The 21234-nt window shown below is 36.4% G+C and overlaps 1 protein-coding gene across 5 annotated transcripts in view; it reads right to left on the minus strand.

Moving 5' to 3' along the window:
• KCNT2 (potassium sodium-activated channel subfamily T member 2) overlaps positions 1-21234 on the minus strand; it is a 332217-nt gene that overhangs the window by 90259 nt on the left and 220724 nt on the right. For all 5 annotated transcript variants that reach the window (XR_014781450.1, XM_084794038.1, XM_084794037.1 and 2 more), the window contains exon 14: positions 9194-9302. Coding sequence is in view for 4 of the 5 variants with exons in the window: in XM_084794038.1 (XP_084650164.1) it covers positions 9194-9302 (109 nt within the window). In the remaining variant the exon portion in view is untranslated. The remainder of the gene's footprint in view (positions 1-9193; positions 9303-21234) is intronic.

Consider the following 21234-nt stretch of genomic DNA (forward strand, 5'->3'; position numbering starts at 1 on the left):
AATTTTTGCAATTTCAGAAGGAAACATTTATAACCATATACACAGATGAGTGTATTTAATTTTGGGCTGACAAGTCATTGAGGATTTCCATGTAAATAATTTCAAAGTTGAATTAAAAGACACAAAGTATAAAATTAAAAAAAATGATGCAGAGGACTAGAGGAAGAAACCTGACTTTTTTTTGTATTCTTAAAGAATAAATATATTTATTATTTTATATTAATAAAAATATTTTTATTATATTCTTCCCCTTCCCCAAGTTCTCCCTAACTCATGATCAAAGAATATTATATGAAAATATTTTTATTTAAATAATTTATTCAGATTACATCTCCATTTTGTTTTGTTTTGTTTTTACTGACATCTGACATTTATCTCTTCCATTTCCTAACAAAAAAGAAGAGAGACAGATATATGGATGATAGTTAAATGGATAGATGGATAGATGGGTAGATGATAGAAAATTAAGCTACACCTTTCTCTCTCTCTCTCTCTCTCTCTCTCTCTCTCTCTCTCTCTCTCTCTCTCACTCACTCTCTCTGTCTCACACACACACAAACAACAACAACAACAACAACAACAACAACAACAACAATGACCTTTTGTTCTTCCTACAGAACTAGGTTATTGCTTTCCTTTCCTAGGAATTTTCATTTTCAGAGCCTCGTGGCGACAAGATTATCCTATTATATCACTTTCTAAAATCTTCTGGTTGGTACTTTCTTTGAAATCTTGACATTGCCTATTTTTCACCTCTCAGAAACAAAAAAAAAAAGACTTTCACCTCTTTTACTCCTTTGCTCATAAAAATGTTGTAATTCTTTGTTTCTTTGTCATTTTGAAAAGATCACATAAGGGAGAAAAGCTATGTTCATAATGTTCATAAAATGCTTGGAATCAGGGTTGCTTCAGAGGATTACACTTAGCATATCATTTACTTTACTCATTCAATTAATACTTATTGAACATCTGTGTTGTAAAAAAGAACTTTCCAGAATCACAAAATGGAAAAGACATAACATCTACTTTTAATTATTTTATAAACAAGGAGACAGGAACAAAAATGCCTGTGTACAAAGGGTCTAAGGCATACACATTGGCCCAATATAACAAAATTCATTGCAAGTTTGTAAAAAGGATAAATATTATTAAATTGGGAAGTTTAGAAATAGCCATACAGAGAAAGGACCTTTGATATAACAAAATCTTCCAGGAAGGCAGAAGCAGTGAATTTAAGGCAAAGGGAACCACGTTTTTAAAAGATACAGAAGGCGGAAACTACAAAGTATATTTAGGCTATGTTATTTGAAGAAAGTGCTATACACAAGAGAACCATGGGAGATAAAGAGGTAAAAATAAACCAGGACTCATGCATAGAAATTCTTAAAGACATAAAATGGAAATGTTTCAATCTCATTTGATGATGAATGCTAAGTTATTAGAGGCCCCCCAAGCAGAGGACTGCAAGGCCTACAGTCTGTACAGATTTCTCAAAATGAGTTCAATAAAGGGCCTCCAATTACTTTTTGTTGTTGTTGTTGTTATTGTTGCTGCTGCTGTAACTTGGGAAAAGCTCCCAAGCTACCACATGGACTGGTAGATACTCAAAATAAAATGCTGTTCTGTACAAACTCTCGGTACACACTAGCCCACATAAAAGAAAAGTCACCGTATGCTTAAAGAACACACCATTTCCTTCTGCTTCATTCAGAGATCCACTCTTGAAGCTCTTGTTGCAGTTGCTTTGTCTTGCTTTGTTTTGACAAAGAGCCTTTTGCATCTCAGATTTTATGTGGCATTCCCGATAACAAGGAGTATTTCTTCAAGTTGCAAATCATCCAGCCTATGCCTTCAAGCACACAACTGGGTGCTTACTTACATTATGAGTGAATGGATAAAGGGCCACCAGGAGCACAGAGAGAAAATACTGTGTTTCCTCAGTTTTGTACAAAGACACACATTTCTGTAGGTGTGCGTGTCTGACCTGAGAACACACTGGAAAATAAGAACAGTTCATGCATGGGACCCAGCAGCACCCACTTCACTCCTTCCTTCTGGCCATGGTGGAAGCCAAACTGCACCCTCTCTTCAATCCATTTGTTCAAGCCCAGTTCCTAGTAGCTCAGGACATGGCTGCATTGGCCAATCAAGCCTCTAGGGAGGTGTTTACATTAACTGCTGGGACAGTTCCAGTGAGTCCTGATCCAAGTTGACATGTGTTCTTAAAAGACGATGAAACGTGGGCACACAAAACCAGCAGAGATGTGGGCTCATCAAGGAGCCACCATCTGAGGAGCTCGCAAAAGGCAATCGAGGAGCCTGAACAGCCATATAGGCCTCTGGGCTTCAAGAGCTGTGAGAAAATGAATTTTCTCTGTTTATATTCCCCAGGCTACTGTATTATTTTTATTAATTTTTCTTACATTTTTTTTTAGTGGTAGATGATGATCACAACACTAACAACCACAGTAAACACACACACACACAAACACACACAGACAGAGGCAGAAAGACAGAGAGGGGGAGGAGAGAGAGAGAGAGAGAGAGAGAGAGAGAGAGAGAGAGAGAGAGAAAGTACGTTTGACACTAAAATTATCTATATATTTGTCTTAGTTCTATAAATGAGCTTAAAGGTCACTTAAGGGAAAGTAACAGAGCACTTTGTCAGAGTTGAATACACAGGTGAAGCCTGTTTAGGTCGTCAACAGTTTCTGTGGGGTAGTAAGTATAGAACTGACTCCCAAGAATGGATGTTAGGCACGGAGATCCTCTTGAACACTGGAAAAACGCACTCGGCTGGGGCTGTACAGGCACCAAAACAAAGGAGTGGACTACTAAGCAGCTGGTTATGATCACTGAAAGTGATTAATTCCTCCCCTTGAGGGAGTGAAAGGTCAGCATGCCGGGCATGATGTGAAAGCAAGAGAAGCTGTAAGACGGAAGCCACAGAAAATCACCCCAAAAGGTATGAGTGGGATTAGAGGACGAGATAATCTTTAAAGCTATATGACATTTTCATTTTGAGAAAAGGTCTCATGTTGCCAAGCCTAAAAGTTATTATGTAGCCAATGATGACCTTGAACTGCTGACCTCCTACCTGTACCATGCAAGTGTTGGGATTACAGATGTGCACCAATAAGACACCGTTTTGTTTGAAATGTGGAGCTGTACATGGAGTCTGGGGTCTCTGCACACTAAGTAAACACTCTAGCAGCTTCGCTATATATCTACCAGATAAAGTTCAGCTTTTATATGCTGAGTTAGATTAGCTAATACACTGCAACCGAACATGTTCAAAATTTCAGTGTGTGTGTGTGTGTGTGTGTGTGTGTGTGTGTGAGAGAGAGAGAGAGAGAGAGAGAGAGAGAGAGAGAGAGAGAGAGAGAGAGAGAGAGAGAGACAGAGACAGAGACAGAGACAGAGACAGAGACAGAGACAGACAGACAGAGAGACAGACAGAGAGACAGAGAGAGACAGAGAGACAGAGAGACAGAGACAGAGACAGAGACAGAGAGAGAGATAAAGACAGACACAGACACAGAGAGAGATAGAGACAGAGAGGCACAGAGACACAGAGAGACACAGAGAGTCTTTAAAGTTAAGTCACAGTAACCCACACTGTCACTGGTACTCTATTCTAAACAGTGAACTAGATTTTCCAGATTGCAAAATATAGTCTTCTGCCACAGTTTTGAGTGTGAACCTTCCTATGGAGCTAAAGATAGTCCCTTTGAGCATGCTCTCCCACCCTTTTCTTCCTTTCCTTTCTGGCAGTCAGGAGGTAATTATAATCCCTATTACTTTTAAGAAACTTTCTCTCCCACCCACATGGCAGCTGATTCCCTGGGCTCTTTGCAGTAAGCTCAGGAAAAGAGAAAGCCGCTCACTCATTTTTTACATTTCCCTCCTTTTCTTCACTCCCTGGTGGGCTCCCTTGGGCCTTTTCATGGAGTCAATACACTGGCTTTCCCTTTTTTCTCGTGGGTGTTTAAACATAGTGAATGTGTGGGTACTTGGGTAATATGCACAGGGGATCGCTGATGGCTAATTTCTCACTTGAGGTCATTAACACTACATACTGAGTAGAGAAAAGCCGCAGCCTCTGCCCAGCATAGCACAGAGTGTTTGAGCAGCAGCACATGGCAAACATCCTTTGTTTCTGTGTTGCTTTGTTGTTTGCCTCCTCCAAATAAATATTTTCAGAAATATTTCTGAACTAACTCTTCCATTCGACACAAAATATTACAAGTGTTAAAACCTCTTCCAAATTAACCTGTATAAAAGATTGACTATAAAATCATCAGTCTTTCCGTCTTTCACTACTGTGACATTTTGAAGTCTATCAGCCAGTGTTTGTGTGCATGCTTTCTATGTAGAGTTTTCTGCTGCCTATTTATAAGGGGAAAATGCTTAAAAAAGGGTTAAAGAAGCTAAGCTGGGTCCACATGAATCCTGTTAAAGCCATGACACATTTTAGATCTTTGTACTGGTGATGTTTATAGTAATTGCCCTCTTATGGTACACTTGCCTTATTTTTCCTGTACAATTACAAGTGTTAAATGGGTAGCTAATAAATATCTGGGAGAACTGTGTCAACAACACAATTGTTCTGGTCTTCTAACTTTCACCCACTCCTAACAGCACACGCTGGTAGGAGAATAATATTTACGTGATGTTTTTCTAATGTTAGCTTTGTTGTTCTATATTTAATATTTGAAATCTTTTAAAACAGTGCTCTGAGTTTTCTTCGCCTTTTAAGTTTTTATTATATCAGTGTAGACACCTCTTTGTTTTTTTTCACAAGTCAAAATACTTTTTGTTACTTGTTTATTTATAGATTCACTAGGAAAACTTTTAGTTTGTTTCTTGTCCCATTTTCTTGACCGTCTATGCCACTCAAGTCCTTGGTCTCTGCCATTAGACTTTCTACGTTCGTGTTCTGTTTTTCCTACACCAGCCTTTAATTAACAATATCCCATTCCCTTTACATCAGAACAACATTTTAGAAGCAAGCTATAGTTTTTCCTAGCAGGATGTCATTGCTCCTACACTCTCTTAAAACACTGTGGAAAATTCCATGTAATGTATTCTGACGAACAAACACAGCTGAATATCTTATCTATCTGTGTCCAGCTTTTTTATATGTTCATAAAATTACGTGATTATACTGACTCCAATTTTACTCATGAGAAAATTAACATATTAGAAGAAGCCGAGAAAAAGAAAGCTGAAGTATGTAACATATAACAGTGTATTTTTGTAGGATAAAAGACCAGCGAAATAATGTTAGTAGACAATTCAAACATCAGGGCAGATAACCTGGATGATAGTGTTATACCAGTGCTAAGCCATTGTTTGAGAAGTACACTATAACTATATATTACTGAAAGCACTAAAAATAGAATGTGGAATTGCTTATGCTATTTTTTGCAGCTCTTTTTGGCAAATATAAATTGCTTCAAGTAAAAAGATAAAAAAAGCAATTTTAAAAACTTTTAATTGAATATTTCTCAGTCTTCCTTGATTTTGGAATTTTATTTCTCCAGAAAGTTATTTTCTTCATGAAGGATTTCGTATTTTATATTTACTTTAAAAAATGTATACCCTTAAACACCAAGTAGAGTAAATATGTACTATCCTGGTATCAGTGCTGGCATTTCTTTTGAACATATGAACTAATAATGTTCAGTAAAGTATAAGCTATAGGGGGCAGTAAGGTGGCTTTGTGTAAATACATGACTGTTGCCAAGACTGACAACCTGAATTCAAAATCCAGAACCCACATGATGGGAAGAGAAAGCTGACTGCCATAAGTTTTCCTCTGAATTCCACATGCACATTTTAATGCATACACATGCACACACATGCATTCACACACACACACACACACACACACACACACACACACACACACACACACACACACACACCTCTAATAGTTAGAAGGAAAGTGGAATACTAAGTACTGAAGAAACAGGAATGAAATTGGAATCCTGATACATTTCTAATAAACCTCAAAATATTGTAATCTATCTGTAAATATTCTAAGAGCATCCAATAAATTATAAACAGAGTGATCCTATGATCTAGCTATTCTAGTCATAGATTTAATGAACCCCAAATAAGCGAAGGCATAAAATATAGTGGTTACACCATCATCTTTCACAATATTGTGTTAAATGAAGAAACAAAATATGGTCTCCCCTGTTCTGGAGCAGCATCAGATTCAAGCACACCATACTATGTATGTCATAGTATAGATGGGCTTTGAAAATGTCCCTCTGTGGGGTGGAAGCCAGGCCAGCAGTACATAGCACTTTGAAGAGGTTAGAATTAGCAAACCAGCTGAAACAGGAATAAGTTAGTGCCTGGTCAGGGATGAAAGGATGCAAGGAGATTGTTAATGATTTGGTTCCAGGACAGTTTCTTTAATTTAAAATGATGTTTACGCATAATATAATGATATCGAAATGCTAAATTTTAAACGTATGTCAGTGAACAGCCTGGCCTGTGAATTAAAACTCACTGGTGATTCCACCCAGAAATCTGTGGTTGAACACAGAATTTTCACAGTAGTTAAATAATTTTACAGGTCACATTAGTGAATTGAAATTATTAATTATGTGATAAAATGTTAGGTCTAATGAAGAATTCTGTAGGTCTCTGAGATTTTTGAAGATCTTATCTATTTTACCTTATCTATCTATAAATAATATTTATCTGTTAAACCTAGGATACTTCATATTAGATTAGAAATAGATACTGTGTGAAGAATAATCTTAAATTTGAACTCTATACCAATGTTTCAAAATTAAGCTTAATTTGCTTCAATATATAAAGTTCTATATGAGTGAATTAAAGATAACCTTGTGAGAACAATTAAGGCATTAATCACAGGAATAGATTCAATAATCTACTTTTTGTCCTATCATCCCTATATATTTCTATATTCCCTTTTCTTTCTCTTCAACCCCTATATCTGAACAGAAGAAAGAAAAATAAGGGAAAAGAGAGATATCCCTGAGCCCAATCTTGTTTTCTCTCTGAATAAGACCATTAATAACTTGTAACCAACTCCCAATGAAAATAAGCCTCTAAAGCCCTCAGAGACCTCCAAAATATGGCATTTAAAGATGTTGTTATTAGTTTAAAGATTCTTTGACAACAAGACAGGTTAACTCCTGGCAACACCCAGCCTACCTCAAAGAAGGTGATGAGCATCAATGAATCTCCTTTTGGAGATGGCTTCAAATGTGGCAAACCAGCCATTGGGCAAAATGTTCTCATTTCTGACACTGACAGAATTCTGCCTAAAAATGGGCAAGCTTGGACGGAGGCAAAGCTGACTGCCACACTCTGTCAAGAAAGGTAAGCAAGTGCTCAATAGTTTCTGCCTCACAAATGTATCTGTCAGATATACTGGGCAAGAAGGCTGAAGAAGATGCTCGAACGTTACAGAGAGTTTTGGGTGAGTGTTCACACATGACTATGCCTGTCATTTTCTCACTTTGGAAGCTGCTCACCGGTCTACTCAGATAATTAATTTTATTCCTTCTCAAGTCTCAAGATCAGATAGCTTAGTGTTTTGGGGCTTAAGATGTTTTTTATGTCTACATAGATGTTTTAAGTTGATAAAGATGTGATAGATATTGACTTACATTCAGAATTTTAGACTCACCAAGATAGAAAAGATGTTCTCTTCAAGGTTGCCAAATACAAACAGCCCAATCACTATTAATGTAACATTTATATAATTCCTGAATGTCTCGTGGTTCCTCTTGATGTAGGCAGTTTATTGTATATATGTGTAATAATATGAATGTATATGTAAAAAAGGAAAAATAAACAAAAATTCAGTGGGATGCATAGAATTAACCAGGTGCATAGCAAAGTGATGCCTCAAAAAAAAATTAAAAAAATGAAAGAAAGAAAGAAAGAAAGAAAGAAAGAAAAAGAAGAAAGCAAGCAACAACAACACATAATAGAAGTTGCACAAGATAAGTACACTTGGTCTAAATTACAGCTGTTAAATGATATGAATGCATTTCATTTTGTATGAACAATGGTAAATCTGTACTAAATTTTGAATTATAGTGGTAAAATTCAATGATAAAGCTAATTTGAAAAAATAATGAATACTCTTAGGAAGTCTCCATTCAAGTAATTGTTGTTTAAATGATTTTTCTGCTCTTTAATTGGATCAAATTACTGAGTGCTTCTTGGAAACAAAATACTTCATGCATGCTCTCTTTACCCCCTTCCAATGCAGAGATTAAACAGAATAGTAATATTTGTATTAAGAATTTGTGAAAATGTCCCCTGTGGGAATCTTTATTATCTTAGCAGAACAGAAATACAATTAGAGAAAAGATAGTGAAGTCTACTTTAAGATACCACTGGGAATTTACTGTTTTTATATTAGCGTCTCCTATCTACCACAAATTCTAGAAAAAAAAAATTATTCACCCTGAATGTACTTGGTTTAGTAGTAGTTCACTTAAATGGCTACCGTTTAACTGGGAAAAAAACAAAAACAAAACCACCTTAACCAAAAGAAACAGTAGAATTTAATGGTATAATCTACATTTTGCCTGTAATTCTACCAAGTTAATAATATGAAGCAATATTCATTGCAGTACAGCATTTGTGTTCTAAAGTTAAAGCAATATGTTCACTCCTAAGTTTCTCTTTCATCATCTTACTCAAAACAAAATTCATATATCTGAAATGATAACAATAATGCAAAGTATACTAAGTTGTGCTAATGATACTCTTTTCTCCTATCCGCTCTGAGAAGCACATTGTAGGCTTTACTCCGGTCTATTTAACTACTAGAAACCAAAAAGGCACAAAGTGAAGGTAAATTGCATACATAAGTTTTAGCATAAGATTTATTTAAGATCTTACTACTGATAAAATACCTGTGGTAAAAAAATTTTATTTGCTGTAAAAATATTAATCCTGGAAATGATGTTGAAACTTAGAATGTAGATCATAAAAATTATATCATTTTGATGAATAACTGGCAAGACCAAACCTGTAGTGGGCCTCTTATGAAGTTCGTATCTTTCAAATATAGATAAAATAAACAAATGCAAAGGTAGGCACATATCTAATGTATATCTTGGTTTCCTACAACTTTATATCACACAACTACCAATTAAATTATCTTAAGAAAAAAGAATATACTTACTGCCCTCTAGAGGTGTGAACCAGTAGTGTAATAAGTGTAGATGTTGCTGGGCATATACAGTTTAAAGCTAACATGGCGTATTTAAACTCTTCTTCACAAACAACATGATCTGTTTGAAATAAAATAGGTAAATTAGGATAATTTACCTTTGAGGGTAGTATGTTTAAATATGAAAATTAAAACAATAAATGAAATTGCAAAAGTCTCAGCATAAACATACTTATTTTAGGGTTGTTTTTTTATAGGTTCAATGCTATCCACAGAAATATATTTTGTAAGGCAGAGTGCTGGAGAATGAGTTCATGACTTAGCTTGGGGGCCATGAAGGTCAAATTATAATTTTGTCCTAACAAAATGGCGAACTTTAGTGAAATGCCACAACTGTTTGTGCAAGGAGAGCAGCAGCTGGTTTGAGTTGCAGTCTGGAAAGCGCATCAGATGGTTTATAAAGTCTCTATTATATGCTGTCCTTCAATACAACAAATGCAATAGTATTGATTTGCTAAAAAAACATAACCACATAACATTAGTCGTCAAAAATTTAAAATACACGGTAGGCTATTTGGCTATCACAAATAACACGTTTCATACAATCAGAGACATGGTACCAATCTTCAACATTAATATTAAGATAGATTGAAATAAAAAGTGCACTGTAAATACACTAAGGTTCCTAAACTCAAAGTGGATAGGGTCCAGCAAGGAATAATAACAAGCGGTACCTACAACTCAGTGTCATAAAAGAAAAAGAGTGCTAGAGAGGATGATGGAAGAGAGGTGCCAGCCACACCTTCAGGGGACAAAGCTGCTTTGCCAAAGTGCACTGTTACCACAGGGGAATGATGGTGTAATATGACAGTTATTTGGTTTTCTACATAGATCATATTTTTAGAAAAAGGAACAAACTATTGTTTATCTAAAACAACCAACCCTATGCCAGGTGTATAACACTGGTGTTAGAAATGGAGAGCCTTGTAAAGTTATATACTCTTAGACAGGAAATATCAATTTTAGCTAAAGAAAAAAGAGGAAGATTAAAGTTGTTAGTGAGATTAAAATCTGTAATAGAAAAATAAACATCCTGCAATATAAGCAGAGACAACACCGAGTGACTTAAGAAATGAGAGAGCAACTGTTCTGCTGCAAATGCTGGTTGCGTGCCGTTCTGTTAATGTGGATGAGCATATAAGGGAAGAACTCATTTTTTTAAAAAAATAATATATATATTGCTTTTATTTCTCTTTGCTACACATCATGTGAGAAATTTATAATAGTTATAACTCATGAATTAGTTTTTAAAGTATGAAGTATCTCCTTACAGTCACTTCTGTATCCCTTTCCTCTTCTTTCTGCCCTTTCCTCCATCCCTTTCTTCCCCCTTTGAAATCATCAGTGTGCTGAAGTGGTAGTTGAGGAACACTTTAAAAAATAAATAGCAATGATATTTAATGCTCTGCAAAAAGAGAGCAGATTCCATCTCCAATTGGAATGTTGAGATCTGTACAGAATTTTTGCAAAAGAACAGTGTATTTAAACCACCCTCTCAATATTTCTCAAAATAATTTTTGAGTGTGCATGTCTAATCTGTGAGCGAAAGGCAACAAAGCTGTTAAAGGCAGAATGCAGTTCTTCAGGCTCACATCTTAGCAATGCATAGGGGACCGTGATTTCAAACACTTGCAACATATGATCTGAGAAAAATATATACACTTCATAACATAAGACAGGACTTTTAAAAACCCAAAAACTGTAACAGAAAAATTGGAAGCTCAATTACCATATGTACCACCACATGCAGTTATTAATTTTCACTAAGAGGCATAACCATATTTCCCCAAATAGAACAACTTGAAGAATGCGATGCACAGGTGACACTTTGGAAATACCTCATCACATGACATATTGTGGCCTTTCTTTTTCCAATAGTTATCAGAAAATTGGAGAGAATAGCTGAGAGACAATTGTATGACAAGAGCTATATTTTTCCCAAAGCTGTACTATCCTGTAAGATACCAACATAGTAGGATCCTCACATTATTCTTCCTCAGACAAAGGCTTTGCCACACCCATCAGCCCTTCAGGCTTAAAGCACATTTGACCCCAATACCACTACATAAACCCAAAACATCTTCTGTAGCTTCAGCACCATATGCTGTGTTATCCATGGAAAATCTGCATGGAAACTGAGAAGTATTTCATGATCTTTACCAAAGCGTGTGACACAGAGATATCACTTAAATATTGTCAGTCACTATTGAGTGCTAATATCAACAGCGATTTCTGGCATGGTTATAGAGGCAAACGCCCCTCTTCGTATTGTACATTTATTATTTATTTTAGTTCAGTGGAACAATTCATGCTTCATTATTATGCATAGTTACCTGTAGTTTTTCATTGAAAGAAGGGTTAACAGATAATTATTGTACAAAAAAAAAATCACAAAAGACCAGTGGGATGGCGTACTGAAAAAAGTGCTCACTGTTCAACAAGGAAAGCCTGAAAACTTCAAACTGATCCTTTAAGCCATGCGAAGGTAGAAGGAAAGAACAGACTTAACGAAGTTGTCCCTTAACCTTCAGGCAGAGGCACATTGCATGAATGTCCTCTAGCAAATGTGTCCCAACACAGCAAAATAATGATAATAACAAGAACGATGCAAAATATAATTACTATCAGGTCCTCGGGTGAGTAAAGCATATATTTATGTGAATTCCCTGTTGGATAAACGGTGAAATAAACTTTCATGGGGAAAAGATCACAGGCAAAGGACAATGATAAAATATGCAATCCGTTAATAATATTGATTAACACGAATGACAAAGTGTTTAAAACTCAACCCACAAAGTACTACCTGAAAGTAAAATGGACACTGTCCGTAGACCTCTTCTTAGAGTCTAAAAGCATCCTCAATCTCAAGATACTGAAATATTAACCACTTAGCTGCTGCTTCAATTAACCTAATTAACATAAGAACCTAACTGAGACATGTATAGAGGAAGTAAAACAGTAGAGTTTTTGCCTAATATGTTCAAAGTCAGGGGACTGACTTTCCACACTCTAAAATTAAAAATGGAATGAAATTTTTTTAAAAAGACACTGACAACACTCTATCAGTCTACTCTTAGACCCTCAGTTTCCCAATGCTGTATGACAGTGAGATTGTTGGTTCTACATCCTAGGTCACTGTCCCTAAACATATGTGCCAACTGTTTAGTAGGGGTTTGGTCACCCTCAAATCTCTAAGAGTCAAGTACCAGAATTCAGTGTTCCTTTTCAGGAATTTAGAATGACATGTCAAATCTGCTGGTCACTGAAGAATAGAAGTAGGGAACAAGCCAATCTCAAACACCGTTTTTTCTGTGTTAGATGTGGGGATATTTAAATTAAGTGGAAAATTAAGACATGTAATTCTTTCACATCAGTTCAGCACAGAGACTAGCACCAAATAATTTAATGGCACTTTATATTTTCCCAGCTTTAAATGAGAACAAAAATCCCTGGCATTGCGGTGCATTGCTTGAGAACTTGAGAAGCAGAGACAGAAGGGCTACTCCAAGTTCCAGGATACATAGGGCTAAATAATGAGATATTCCCTCAATGAAAACATTTTTTCCAAATTGAAGGAAAGGAGGCTGAAAGAAGGCCAAAGAATCAGAAGCTTACTTATTTATACACACTCAGGAATCCCATAAACACACTAAATTATAGGCCATAATACATATGCAAAGGCTTTCCAAGGTAAAAAGAAAGAGGAATAATATGTAAAGTAAAAATAAAATACTGAAATATTTTTAAAGAAATAGTTCTGGCATGACATTATGAAACAAGGAACCTCCAAAGATACTTTTGAGTTTGTTTTCTGTTGGCCATTTACAGCTGGGCCTGCAACCTGTATTTTTAGAGTAGTTTGTTGCCCCCAAGGACTCACTTGGAGGAAGAAATTTCATATGCAAGTGTTTATCAAATGGAGATTTATATACTGCTTTATATTAGGGATGGGGCATATGTAGAGTTCTCCTGGGCACGTTGCAACCATCTCTGTGTATCGACCTTGTTGATTTAGAGGGCTTTGTTTACTTGGTGTCCTCCATTCCCCCTGGCTCTCATGCTCTTTTCTCTTCTTTATCCTCAGACTTCTCTAATCTCCAAGAGAAGAGGATCCCATTTATCGCTGAGTATCCCAAGGTCTCTCACTTTCTGGGTAATGTCTAGTGGTGAGACTCTATTTGTTCCCGTTTGCTGCATAAGGAAGCTTTTCTGAAGATGGTTGGAGAGAGCACAGATGTATTAGTATAGCAGAATGCAATTAGGAGTCATTTTATGCTTCTATTAAATATTTCTAACTGTAGCATTTGGTTTGACATTAGGCCCCTGAGCAATCTCTTCTGAGATTCTTGGTTACCCAAGCAGTGTTGGGTCTGGGTGCCATCTCTTAAGAGTGAGATTTAAGCTAATTTTGATATTGGTTGGTTACACCCACAAACTTTATGCCAGCATTTCACTAGCATATCTCTGAAGCAGGACATCATTGTAAATCAAAGTGTTTGTAGCTTGCTTGATGTTTATGTTTCTGCTTTGGTAGCTTACTTCTTGTACCAAAGGCACTAAGATGTAGGGAACAAAGGTTCCCTGTAGAAAAAAAAGCTCAACTGGACCTTTTTCAGTGAATGGTGTAAGTATGGGGCGTCAGCAATGGAGCGTTGCCATCAGTTTGTAGAGGACAGAGTTTGAGAACAGCCTGGGTGGCCTGGGAGTTCCCATGGGGCTCCTTTGGCCAAATCAATTGGATATAATCCAGTCTTAGTACTAAATCTTCATTTGATGACCAGAGATGTTTAGTTGGGGCTCTGTATCCTCCCTATCCCTCCCCCCCATTATTTGGCTCTTTCGTTTAGATCACCTTCATATATGTATATATTTTAGGAAGTTTGTACTGTATAAGGTTTACAGAGTACCCTCAAATTGACATTACTTGGAGCGGCCTCTCGTCATCTTCCACCTCTTCCAAAGACTCTCAACCTGATCATTCTGTTTTAGAACCAACCAATCCATTCATAACTATGTCCTTTTCTCCCCTTTCCTATGAAGACATATCTGGCCCACTCTTACTCCCTCGCCTTAAACCTAAACTCTGTGGTTTTACCAAATTTAGCGTAGTTATTATTGACTTAACAGCTAACACCGACTTAAGAAAACAAGAATTACACACTGGGAAAAGATACATCCACATCCACATGTGCAACAACTGCTATTGGTGAAATGGCATGGTTGCATGTAGAAAAATGCAAATAGAGCCAAATTATAACCCTGCACAAAAACTCAACTCAAAATGGACCAAAAACTTCAACATAAAACCAGAGACACTGAACCTGATAAATGAAAAGTGGGAGATAGCCTTTAACTCAATGACACAGTAGATTTTCTGAAGAGATGGCCGTTCATGCAGTCACTAACATCAACAAGTAATAAATAGTACCTTGTGAAACTGGACGCCATCATTTGGACAAAGTAGCAGCCTACAGAATGCAAAAAGATTTTCACACCTACACATACAATAGAGGGCTAATATGCAAATATATAATGAATAAAAAAAACTAGATATGAAGAAAAATAATTCAAATAAATATGCGGTACAGATCTAAATAGAGATTTATCCAAAGGGGAATTAAAATAGCTAGGAAACACTTGAATAAATGTTAAACACTCTTAGTCATCTGGGAATTGTAAATCAATAAGATGTTGAAATTTCATTTTACAGCAGCCAGAACGGCTAAGATCAGTAAGACAAGTTATGGGTCGTGTTGCAGGACTGGGAAGACAAGGGAACACTCATGCATTGCTGATAGGACTGCAAACTTGTATAGCCAATATAGAAATTAGGGAGGGGCTGCCTCAGGAACATGGGGCTTGGTCTATCACAATATCCAGCTACACTACTCTTAGAAATATACCAAAAGGAAACTTCACACCGCCACATAGATACTTGCTCAACTTTGTTCATTTGTGCCAAAGTAATAATAGCCAGATATTGAAACAATCTAGATCCCCCTTATCAGATGAGTGGATAAAAACAATGTGGTACATTAAAAAAAAAATAACTTAAGTCATGAAATCCTCAGGAACTAGGGAAAAATCCTCAATAGTAACCCAGAAAGAGAAATATGGTATTTATTCATTTATATGTGGAAAAACTTTTAAATGATTGCAAAAGTATTTTCTCTTTTAAGAATTTTTTATATTAGGGGAGCTGCAGATATGGCTCAGTGATTAAATGAGCTGGTTATGCACACATGTTAGTCTGAGCCCAAGCCCAAGCCCAAATATGAAAAAAAAAGACAAAGAAAATAAAACTCCAAACACCAAACAAACCAGCCATGTGGTCCATCCGTAATGTGTCTGTGATCGCTGAGTTTTGACACAGATCCTGAAAGCTCAGAAACTAGCCATTCTACCCAAAACAGTGGCCTTCAAGTTCAGCGAGGGGCCCTGTCTCAGATGGAGCAAGACAATTGAGATCCCTAGCTTCCACAACCCTGCACACATGCATCACAAAGAAACTACATTTTAAATACAGACACACAGATACATAGACACACACACACACACACACACACACACACGCACGCACGCACGCACATGCAAATGCACCCATGCATGCACACACACATGCAAATGAATGTATACAAATGAGCACACTAGATAGCAGAATTGCTGTAAATGAATGAAACTTGTGTTTACCCTTCTGCTCACTAATGTGTTTTGATATCTTGCAAGTCATCTGTGTTCTGAAACCTGTTAACCTACTGAGATCCTGCTGCCAAATCCTGGTTGTGAGCCACATCGGGCTATTCACAAATTCAAGTCTTCCATCAATTGGGTTCATTTTTAGAGCTCGGCAGTGATCATGAGAGCTGCTTAACGGACTGGGCAGGGTAGGATTGCATGTTTCCATTGTCCCCACTCATCTCATTGCTTTAGCATCTTCATCTGTTGAATGGGTTCTCATAAGTACAAAACAAGTAGTATGTATTTCAACATCCTCAGCATATTGGTCAACAACAGTCAGAGCTCAGAGAAGCTTCCTAACATAATGTACCATGTCTGTGCACTTTCTCTGTCATATGGCAGCCAAAAATGTTCATCTGTAACACCAGAAGAAAAGGCAGGACATATGGGGATGAATACAGGCCCAGGAGTAGCTGGGAAGTTTTATGAAGTGATGTTGTTCTAACTATGATGCTATTTTCTTAGTCAAGTAGATGGAAGTGATTAGGAGGAAGGTGAGAAAATAGAAGTTGCAGATAATCTGTTGTTTTCTTTAGTTTCACTTAAATGCCTGAAATTTGGGCTAGGAATGTAGCTCATTTGGTTGGGTGATTGTCTTAGAAGCACAAAGAACTACTTCTAATTTCCCAGAACACATGACGGGGAAAAAAAAAAAGCTGATGTAGTGAGTCACATATTTAAACCTAGCACATGAAAGCAGAAATAAGAGGATCAGGGTGATCCTGGCCAGTGAACCTTAGTAGGGGCAAATCTCAGGCCATTCATAGCTACCTGCTCAAAAGCCAAGTTATATGGCTTCCTGTCAAGTGCATTCAAGATCAATTTCTGGCCTCAATACATAAGTCCAGATACAAATAAAGAGGGCTCTTTAGTGGAGTGAGAAGGGAATCAATACAGGAAAAGGGTTGTGAATAAAACAATAATAAATATGTCTGAAAAAAGCAAGAAGGATCATAATAAATATTAACTGTTTATCTATAAAAGCTCCAATCCATATGAATTTTTATGTATGAACTTTATTCACCCGGGCTGACCTTTATCCCCCTAAGAGTAAAAAGCTACTTAACAAAAACCCCAATACCAGACATGAGAAGGCCTCTTTTGAATTGCTGGCCAGGGCAAACTAAGGCACACACCCTATTGTTGCCTTTGGTTAACATACAGAAGTAGAAAGTAAATGCCTATTGCTGAAGACACCATGTACTTCACAACCAACCCAGAGACCCATGAGCTGGAACTGTCCTCAAAGGCCACTTCCTCAGAATTATCTTTCATGTTAAGAAAATGCATCAAGTAAACTCCCAAATGTAGGAGACAAATCAACAGTCCTACCCACCTAAGATGCCTATAAACCACATCATAAATTTCATGACAAGATAACCCTATGGACACATTCATGGTACATATAATTGGTAGTAACCAACAGCTCTCTAATTGGACTTACAACCCACAAAACACGAAGGAAAATATGCCAAATACAGAAAAATACCTAAGGTTTTATACCCACAGAAGTGTATAGTTTTCACTCCTCACCAAGGAAACTTCTCTGCAAGAGAGAGAGATCACTACTACAGGAAAATACCACAACCAATCAAAATCAAAGTTGTGGCACCAAATCCCAATGGCTACATCTACAAAACAACTTCCACCTCTAAGGCTTAGGGAATGTTCTGGAAGAGGTGGCTGAAAGATTGTAAGGGCCAGAGTTTCAGGAAGTTTGCTATGAGATAATGTCTCCTAACCATGTCAGAAGTTATACCCAGAAAATAACACCAACATGAATACCCAAATGTGTGCTGAACAAGGACAAAACCAATGGACATGGCAAAGAAGATGGGGAAAAGCCCATGAGGCCTCAATCCTACAAAAAGAGCTAACTACAGGCAACCAAGAAAAGCTGGAAATAGGAGAGGTGATCTTCTCCATGGAAGAGTGCACAAATTGGTTATCCAGTGTCAAGCTCTCAACCCTGAAACTATACATATAACTAACAATAATGGACTGAACAGGTTATGTATAGGAATATATATATTATATATTATATAACAATATTTAGGAATATATTCTATACATATGTATATGTGTTCCTATACAGCCTATGCATATATATATATATATATATATATATATATATATATATATATATTTACATATGCATATAACAACAGTTAATGAAAGAAGGGTACCATTAATTAGAAGAAGATTGGGGAGAGCTATATGGAAGAGTTTTAGGAAAAAAAGGAAAGGGAGAAATGTAATTAAATTATAATCTAAAGATGTGAAACAACATCTTTTAAAAAGTTACAATTCAACATTATTTTTCCTAAAACTTTCTTGTAAAATGTATGGGCCATAGAGGTTTATAATGCATTCATGCATAAACCTCCCCCCGCTCAGTTTCTGTTTCATATACAGTAAGCACAAATCTACAAAATAGGTAGGAAAGGAAAAATTCTAATAGAAATCAACAGCACCTTGCTGATTTGAGTGAAGAACATATTTAATTCTAAGATAAAATTCAATAATGTTCCCACAGAGATAGAATTCTCTTAGGTAGGACTTTACTCAGAAATCAAATCAAGTATTCGCAGATCTGAACACAGAAAAATGAAAACGTGAGCTTCTGAAAATGCTTCCCGCTGAGAGCCTTTTGAAGGCTTTAAGATATCTTGAGCATAATGTTGGAGCTGGATAAGGATCTAATCTGAATACTGTGCGGTCTTCCCACAAATGTGTTTCAGATGATACCATGCAAGACGTATTACCATTGAAAGGAAAAAATGGACAGGACACCAGCAAGTCAATAACTGAGGCTTACAAAGGGTTTTTTTTTTTTACCTCTAAGTGGTAGACTGTGAACACATAGTAAGTACCCAAACACTACAGTGCACTTTCAACCCCACCAGCACAAAGTGACTATTGAGGATGCTACAGAATAGACCATGTACATCGCCAAGGAAAACAAGAACTTCCCAATAGTAGAAGTCATGTTTATAAAAACACAATGTACTATGGTACTTCAGATATTTTGAGTTTGTATTTCACAAGACATGCTGAGAGATAATACCTACAGCGAGTTTCCAGTTCATTCCCTTCTCAGAACTAGAATGACACCAACATAGTCATGTTGGATAAACTTTTGATGTGCTTTCTTTCAGTTTGCAAGGATCTTATTGACACAGTTCCCATCTATGTTGGTTATATCATTGTTTGGTTTCGGCAGCAATGTAATACTGATTTCATGAGAAGAAGGAAATATTCCTTCTGTTTCTATTTTGTGGAATAATTTGATGAGTAGCACCTATACCAGTGAATTAGTAGAAATAATATTGTCAATAGGGGTATCTTACCATAAGATAACTAGAGATTTAATGCAACTGAATCAATTTTCTAACAAACTTCTTCACAGGAAATGAAAAAAAGAGTCTTTCATTTGATGTGGAAACATTAAAAACCAAGATAGTTATAATAATCCTGAAAAATGAAAGAACTGCTGGAGATATTACCATCCTAAATTTCAAGTTGTATTACAGAGCTACAATAATACTAAATTTAAAGAACAGTCTGCCATACATGTAAAATCAGACACAATGGTGAGTGGAATTGAACTGAAGTCCCAGTCATAAGTCCACACAGATATAGATTTTTGACAAAGAAGCCAAACATATATACTAGAGGAAAGACAGAATGTCCAAAAAACGAAGGTGGTTAAAATGGATGGCTGCATGTACAAAAATGAAAACAGCATCATACACAACACCCTGCACAAAACTCAATTCCAAATATGCCCAAGATAACAACATAAAACTAGATACTCTGAGTCCTACTGAAGAGAATGAAATATGCCTCAATTCATTGGTACAAGAAAGGACTGTCTGAATAAGACACTGAGAACACAGGTAATCTGCAATTAATAAATGGGACCTCATGAAGCTAAGAAGCTTCTTTCTATACAGAAATGGACACCATAATTCAAGCAAAGTGGCAGCCAACAGAATGGATAAAACTTTTATCAGTTAATAATATGTTAAATCTAGAAAAGATAAATAATGAAAAATACTGAACAACATGAAAATAAATTACCAAATTAAAAATGGAAGACAGAACTAGAATATAAAAAAAATTAAAAACAAATGGCTGAGAACCCACTTAAATATATACTCAACATCTTTAGCCATCATGACAGTACAAATTAATGCTCCTTGAGATTTCATCTTGCCCTGTCAGAGTAGTTAAGGCCAATAAACAAATGAGAGTATGTGATGTGATACATTGTGAAACACTTATTCACAGTTGGTGGGAGTGAAAAACCATACAGTCACTGTGCAAATCTGTATGGAGGTTTCTCAAAAGCTGAAAAATTGATCTGCTACAAATCCGGCTATAAAATTGTTAAGTACCCAAAGGACTTGTTGATCTGTGTTCATTCCCAGCTTTATGTATAAAATACACAAGTTGAAAACAATCTAGGTCTCTGTCAACTGGTGAGTGAATATGTGGTATATTACCAAACTGTTAAAAATGAAGTTGTTAAATTTGTCGGTAAAGGGATAGAGAGAAAAACACACACTCTGAATGAGGTAAGTTAGACCATAAGAAACAAATATTGCATGTTTCCCCTTATATGTGGATGTTAGTTTTAAAGTTTAGAATGTGATTTCAATTCAAAGAAATGCAAAATGTTATGTAGCTAAGAAAGGTGAAGGAGGTAATATTTCAAGGAAAGGTAAATATAATATATTGTTATAAAGAGACAAAAGAGAAACTAGAATAAGAGGATTAATTGGGGAGGAAGATGGACGACCAAGAAAAAGGAGGAATATGAGGAGGGACATTAACACTAAAGTGCCTTTGAAAAACCATATGGAAACCTCTAGTTCCTACTACTGTGGCTTCCTAAGATATATATAAATGTAATTTAAATGTGGGGAAACAATGTCCAAACTAGACATCTTATGTTATCAAGTAAAACTTTCAGCACTGGGAATGGGTTATATCTTTTCGAGGCACTGACTAAAGGCGTCCCGCAGACACCCACAAATAAAAATCATCACTGGCTGTTTCCAATTATGACCAGGACACTTTAGTAAGGTAGATCATGTCTTTATATGCCTGCATAATTTTATTATCTGTGCTCTTGTATGACTTAAAAATACCATCTTTTCTCATATGGTTGCTAGGTAACAGTTCGTTGGAAAGCAGTAAACAGAAACACTGATCAAATCAATCCAGCTCAGGGTTTTGAATACTGATAT

This window comes from Acomys minous, assembly GCF_964271855.1.
Source record: "Acomys minous genome assembly, chromosome: 1".
NCBI lineage: Eukaryota > Metazoa > Chordata > Mammalia > Rodentia > Muridae > Acomys > Acomys minous.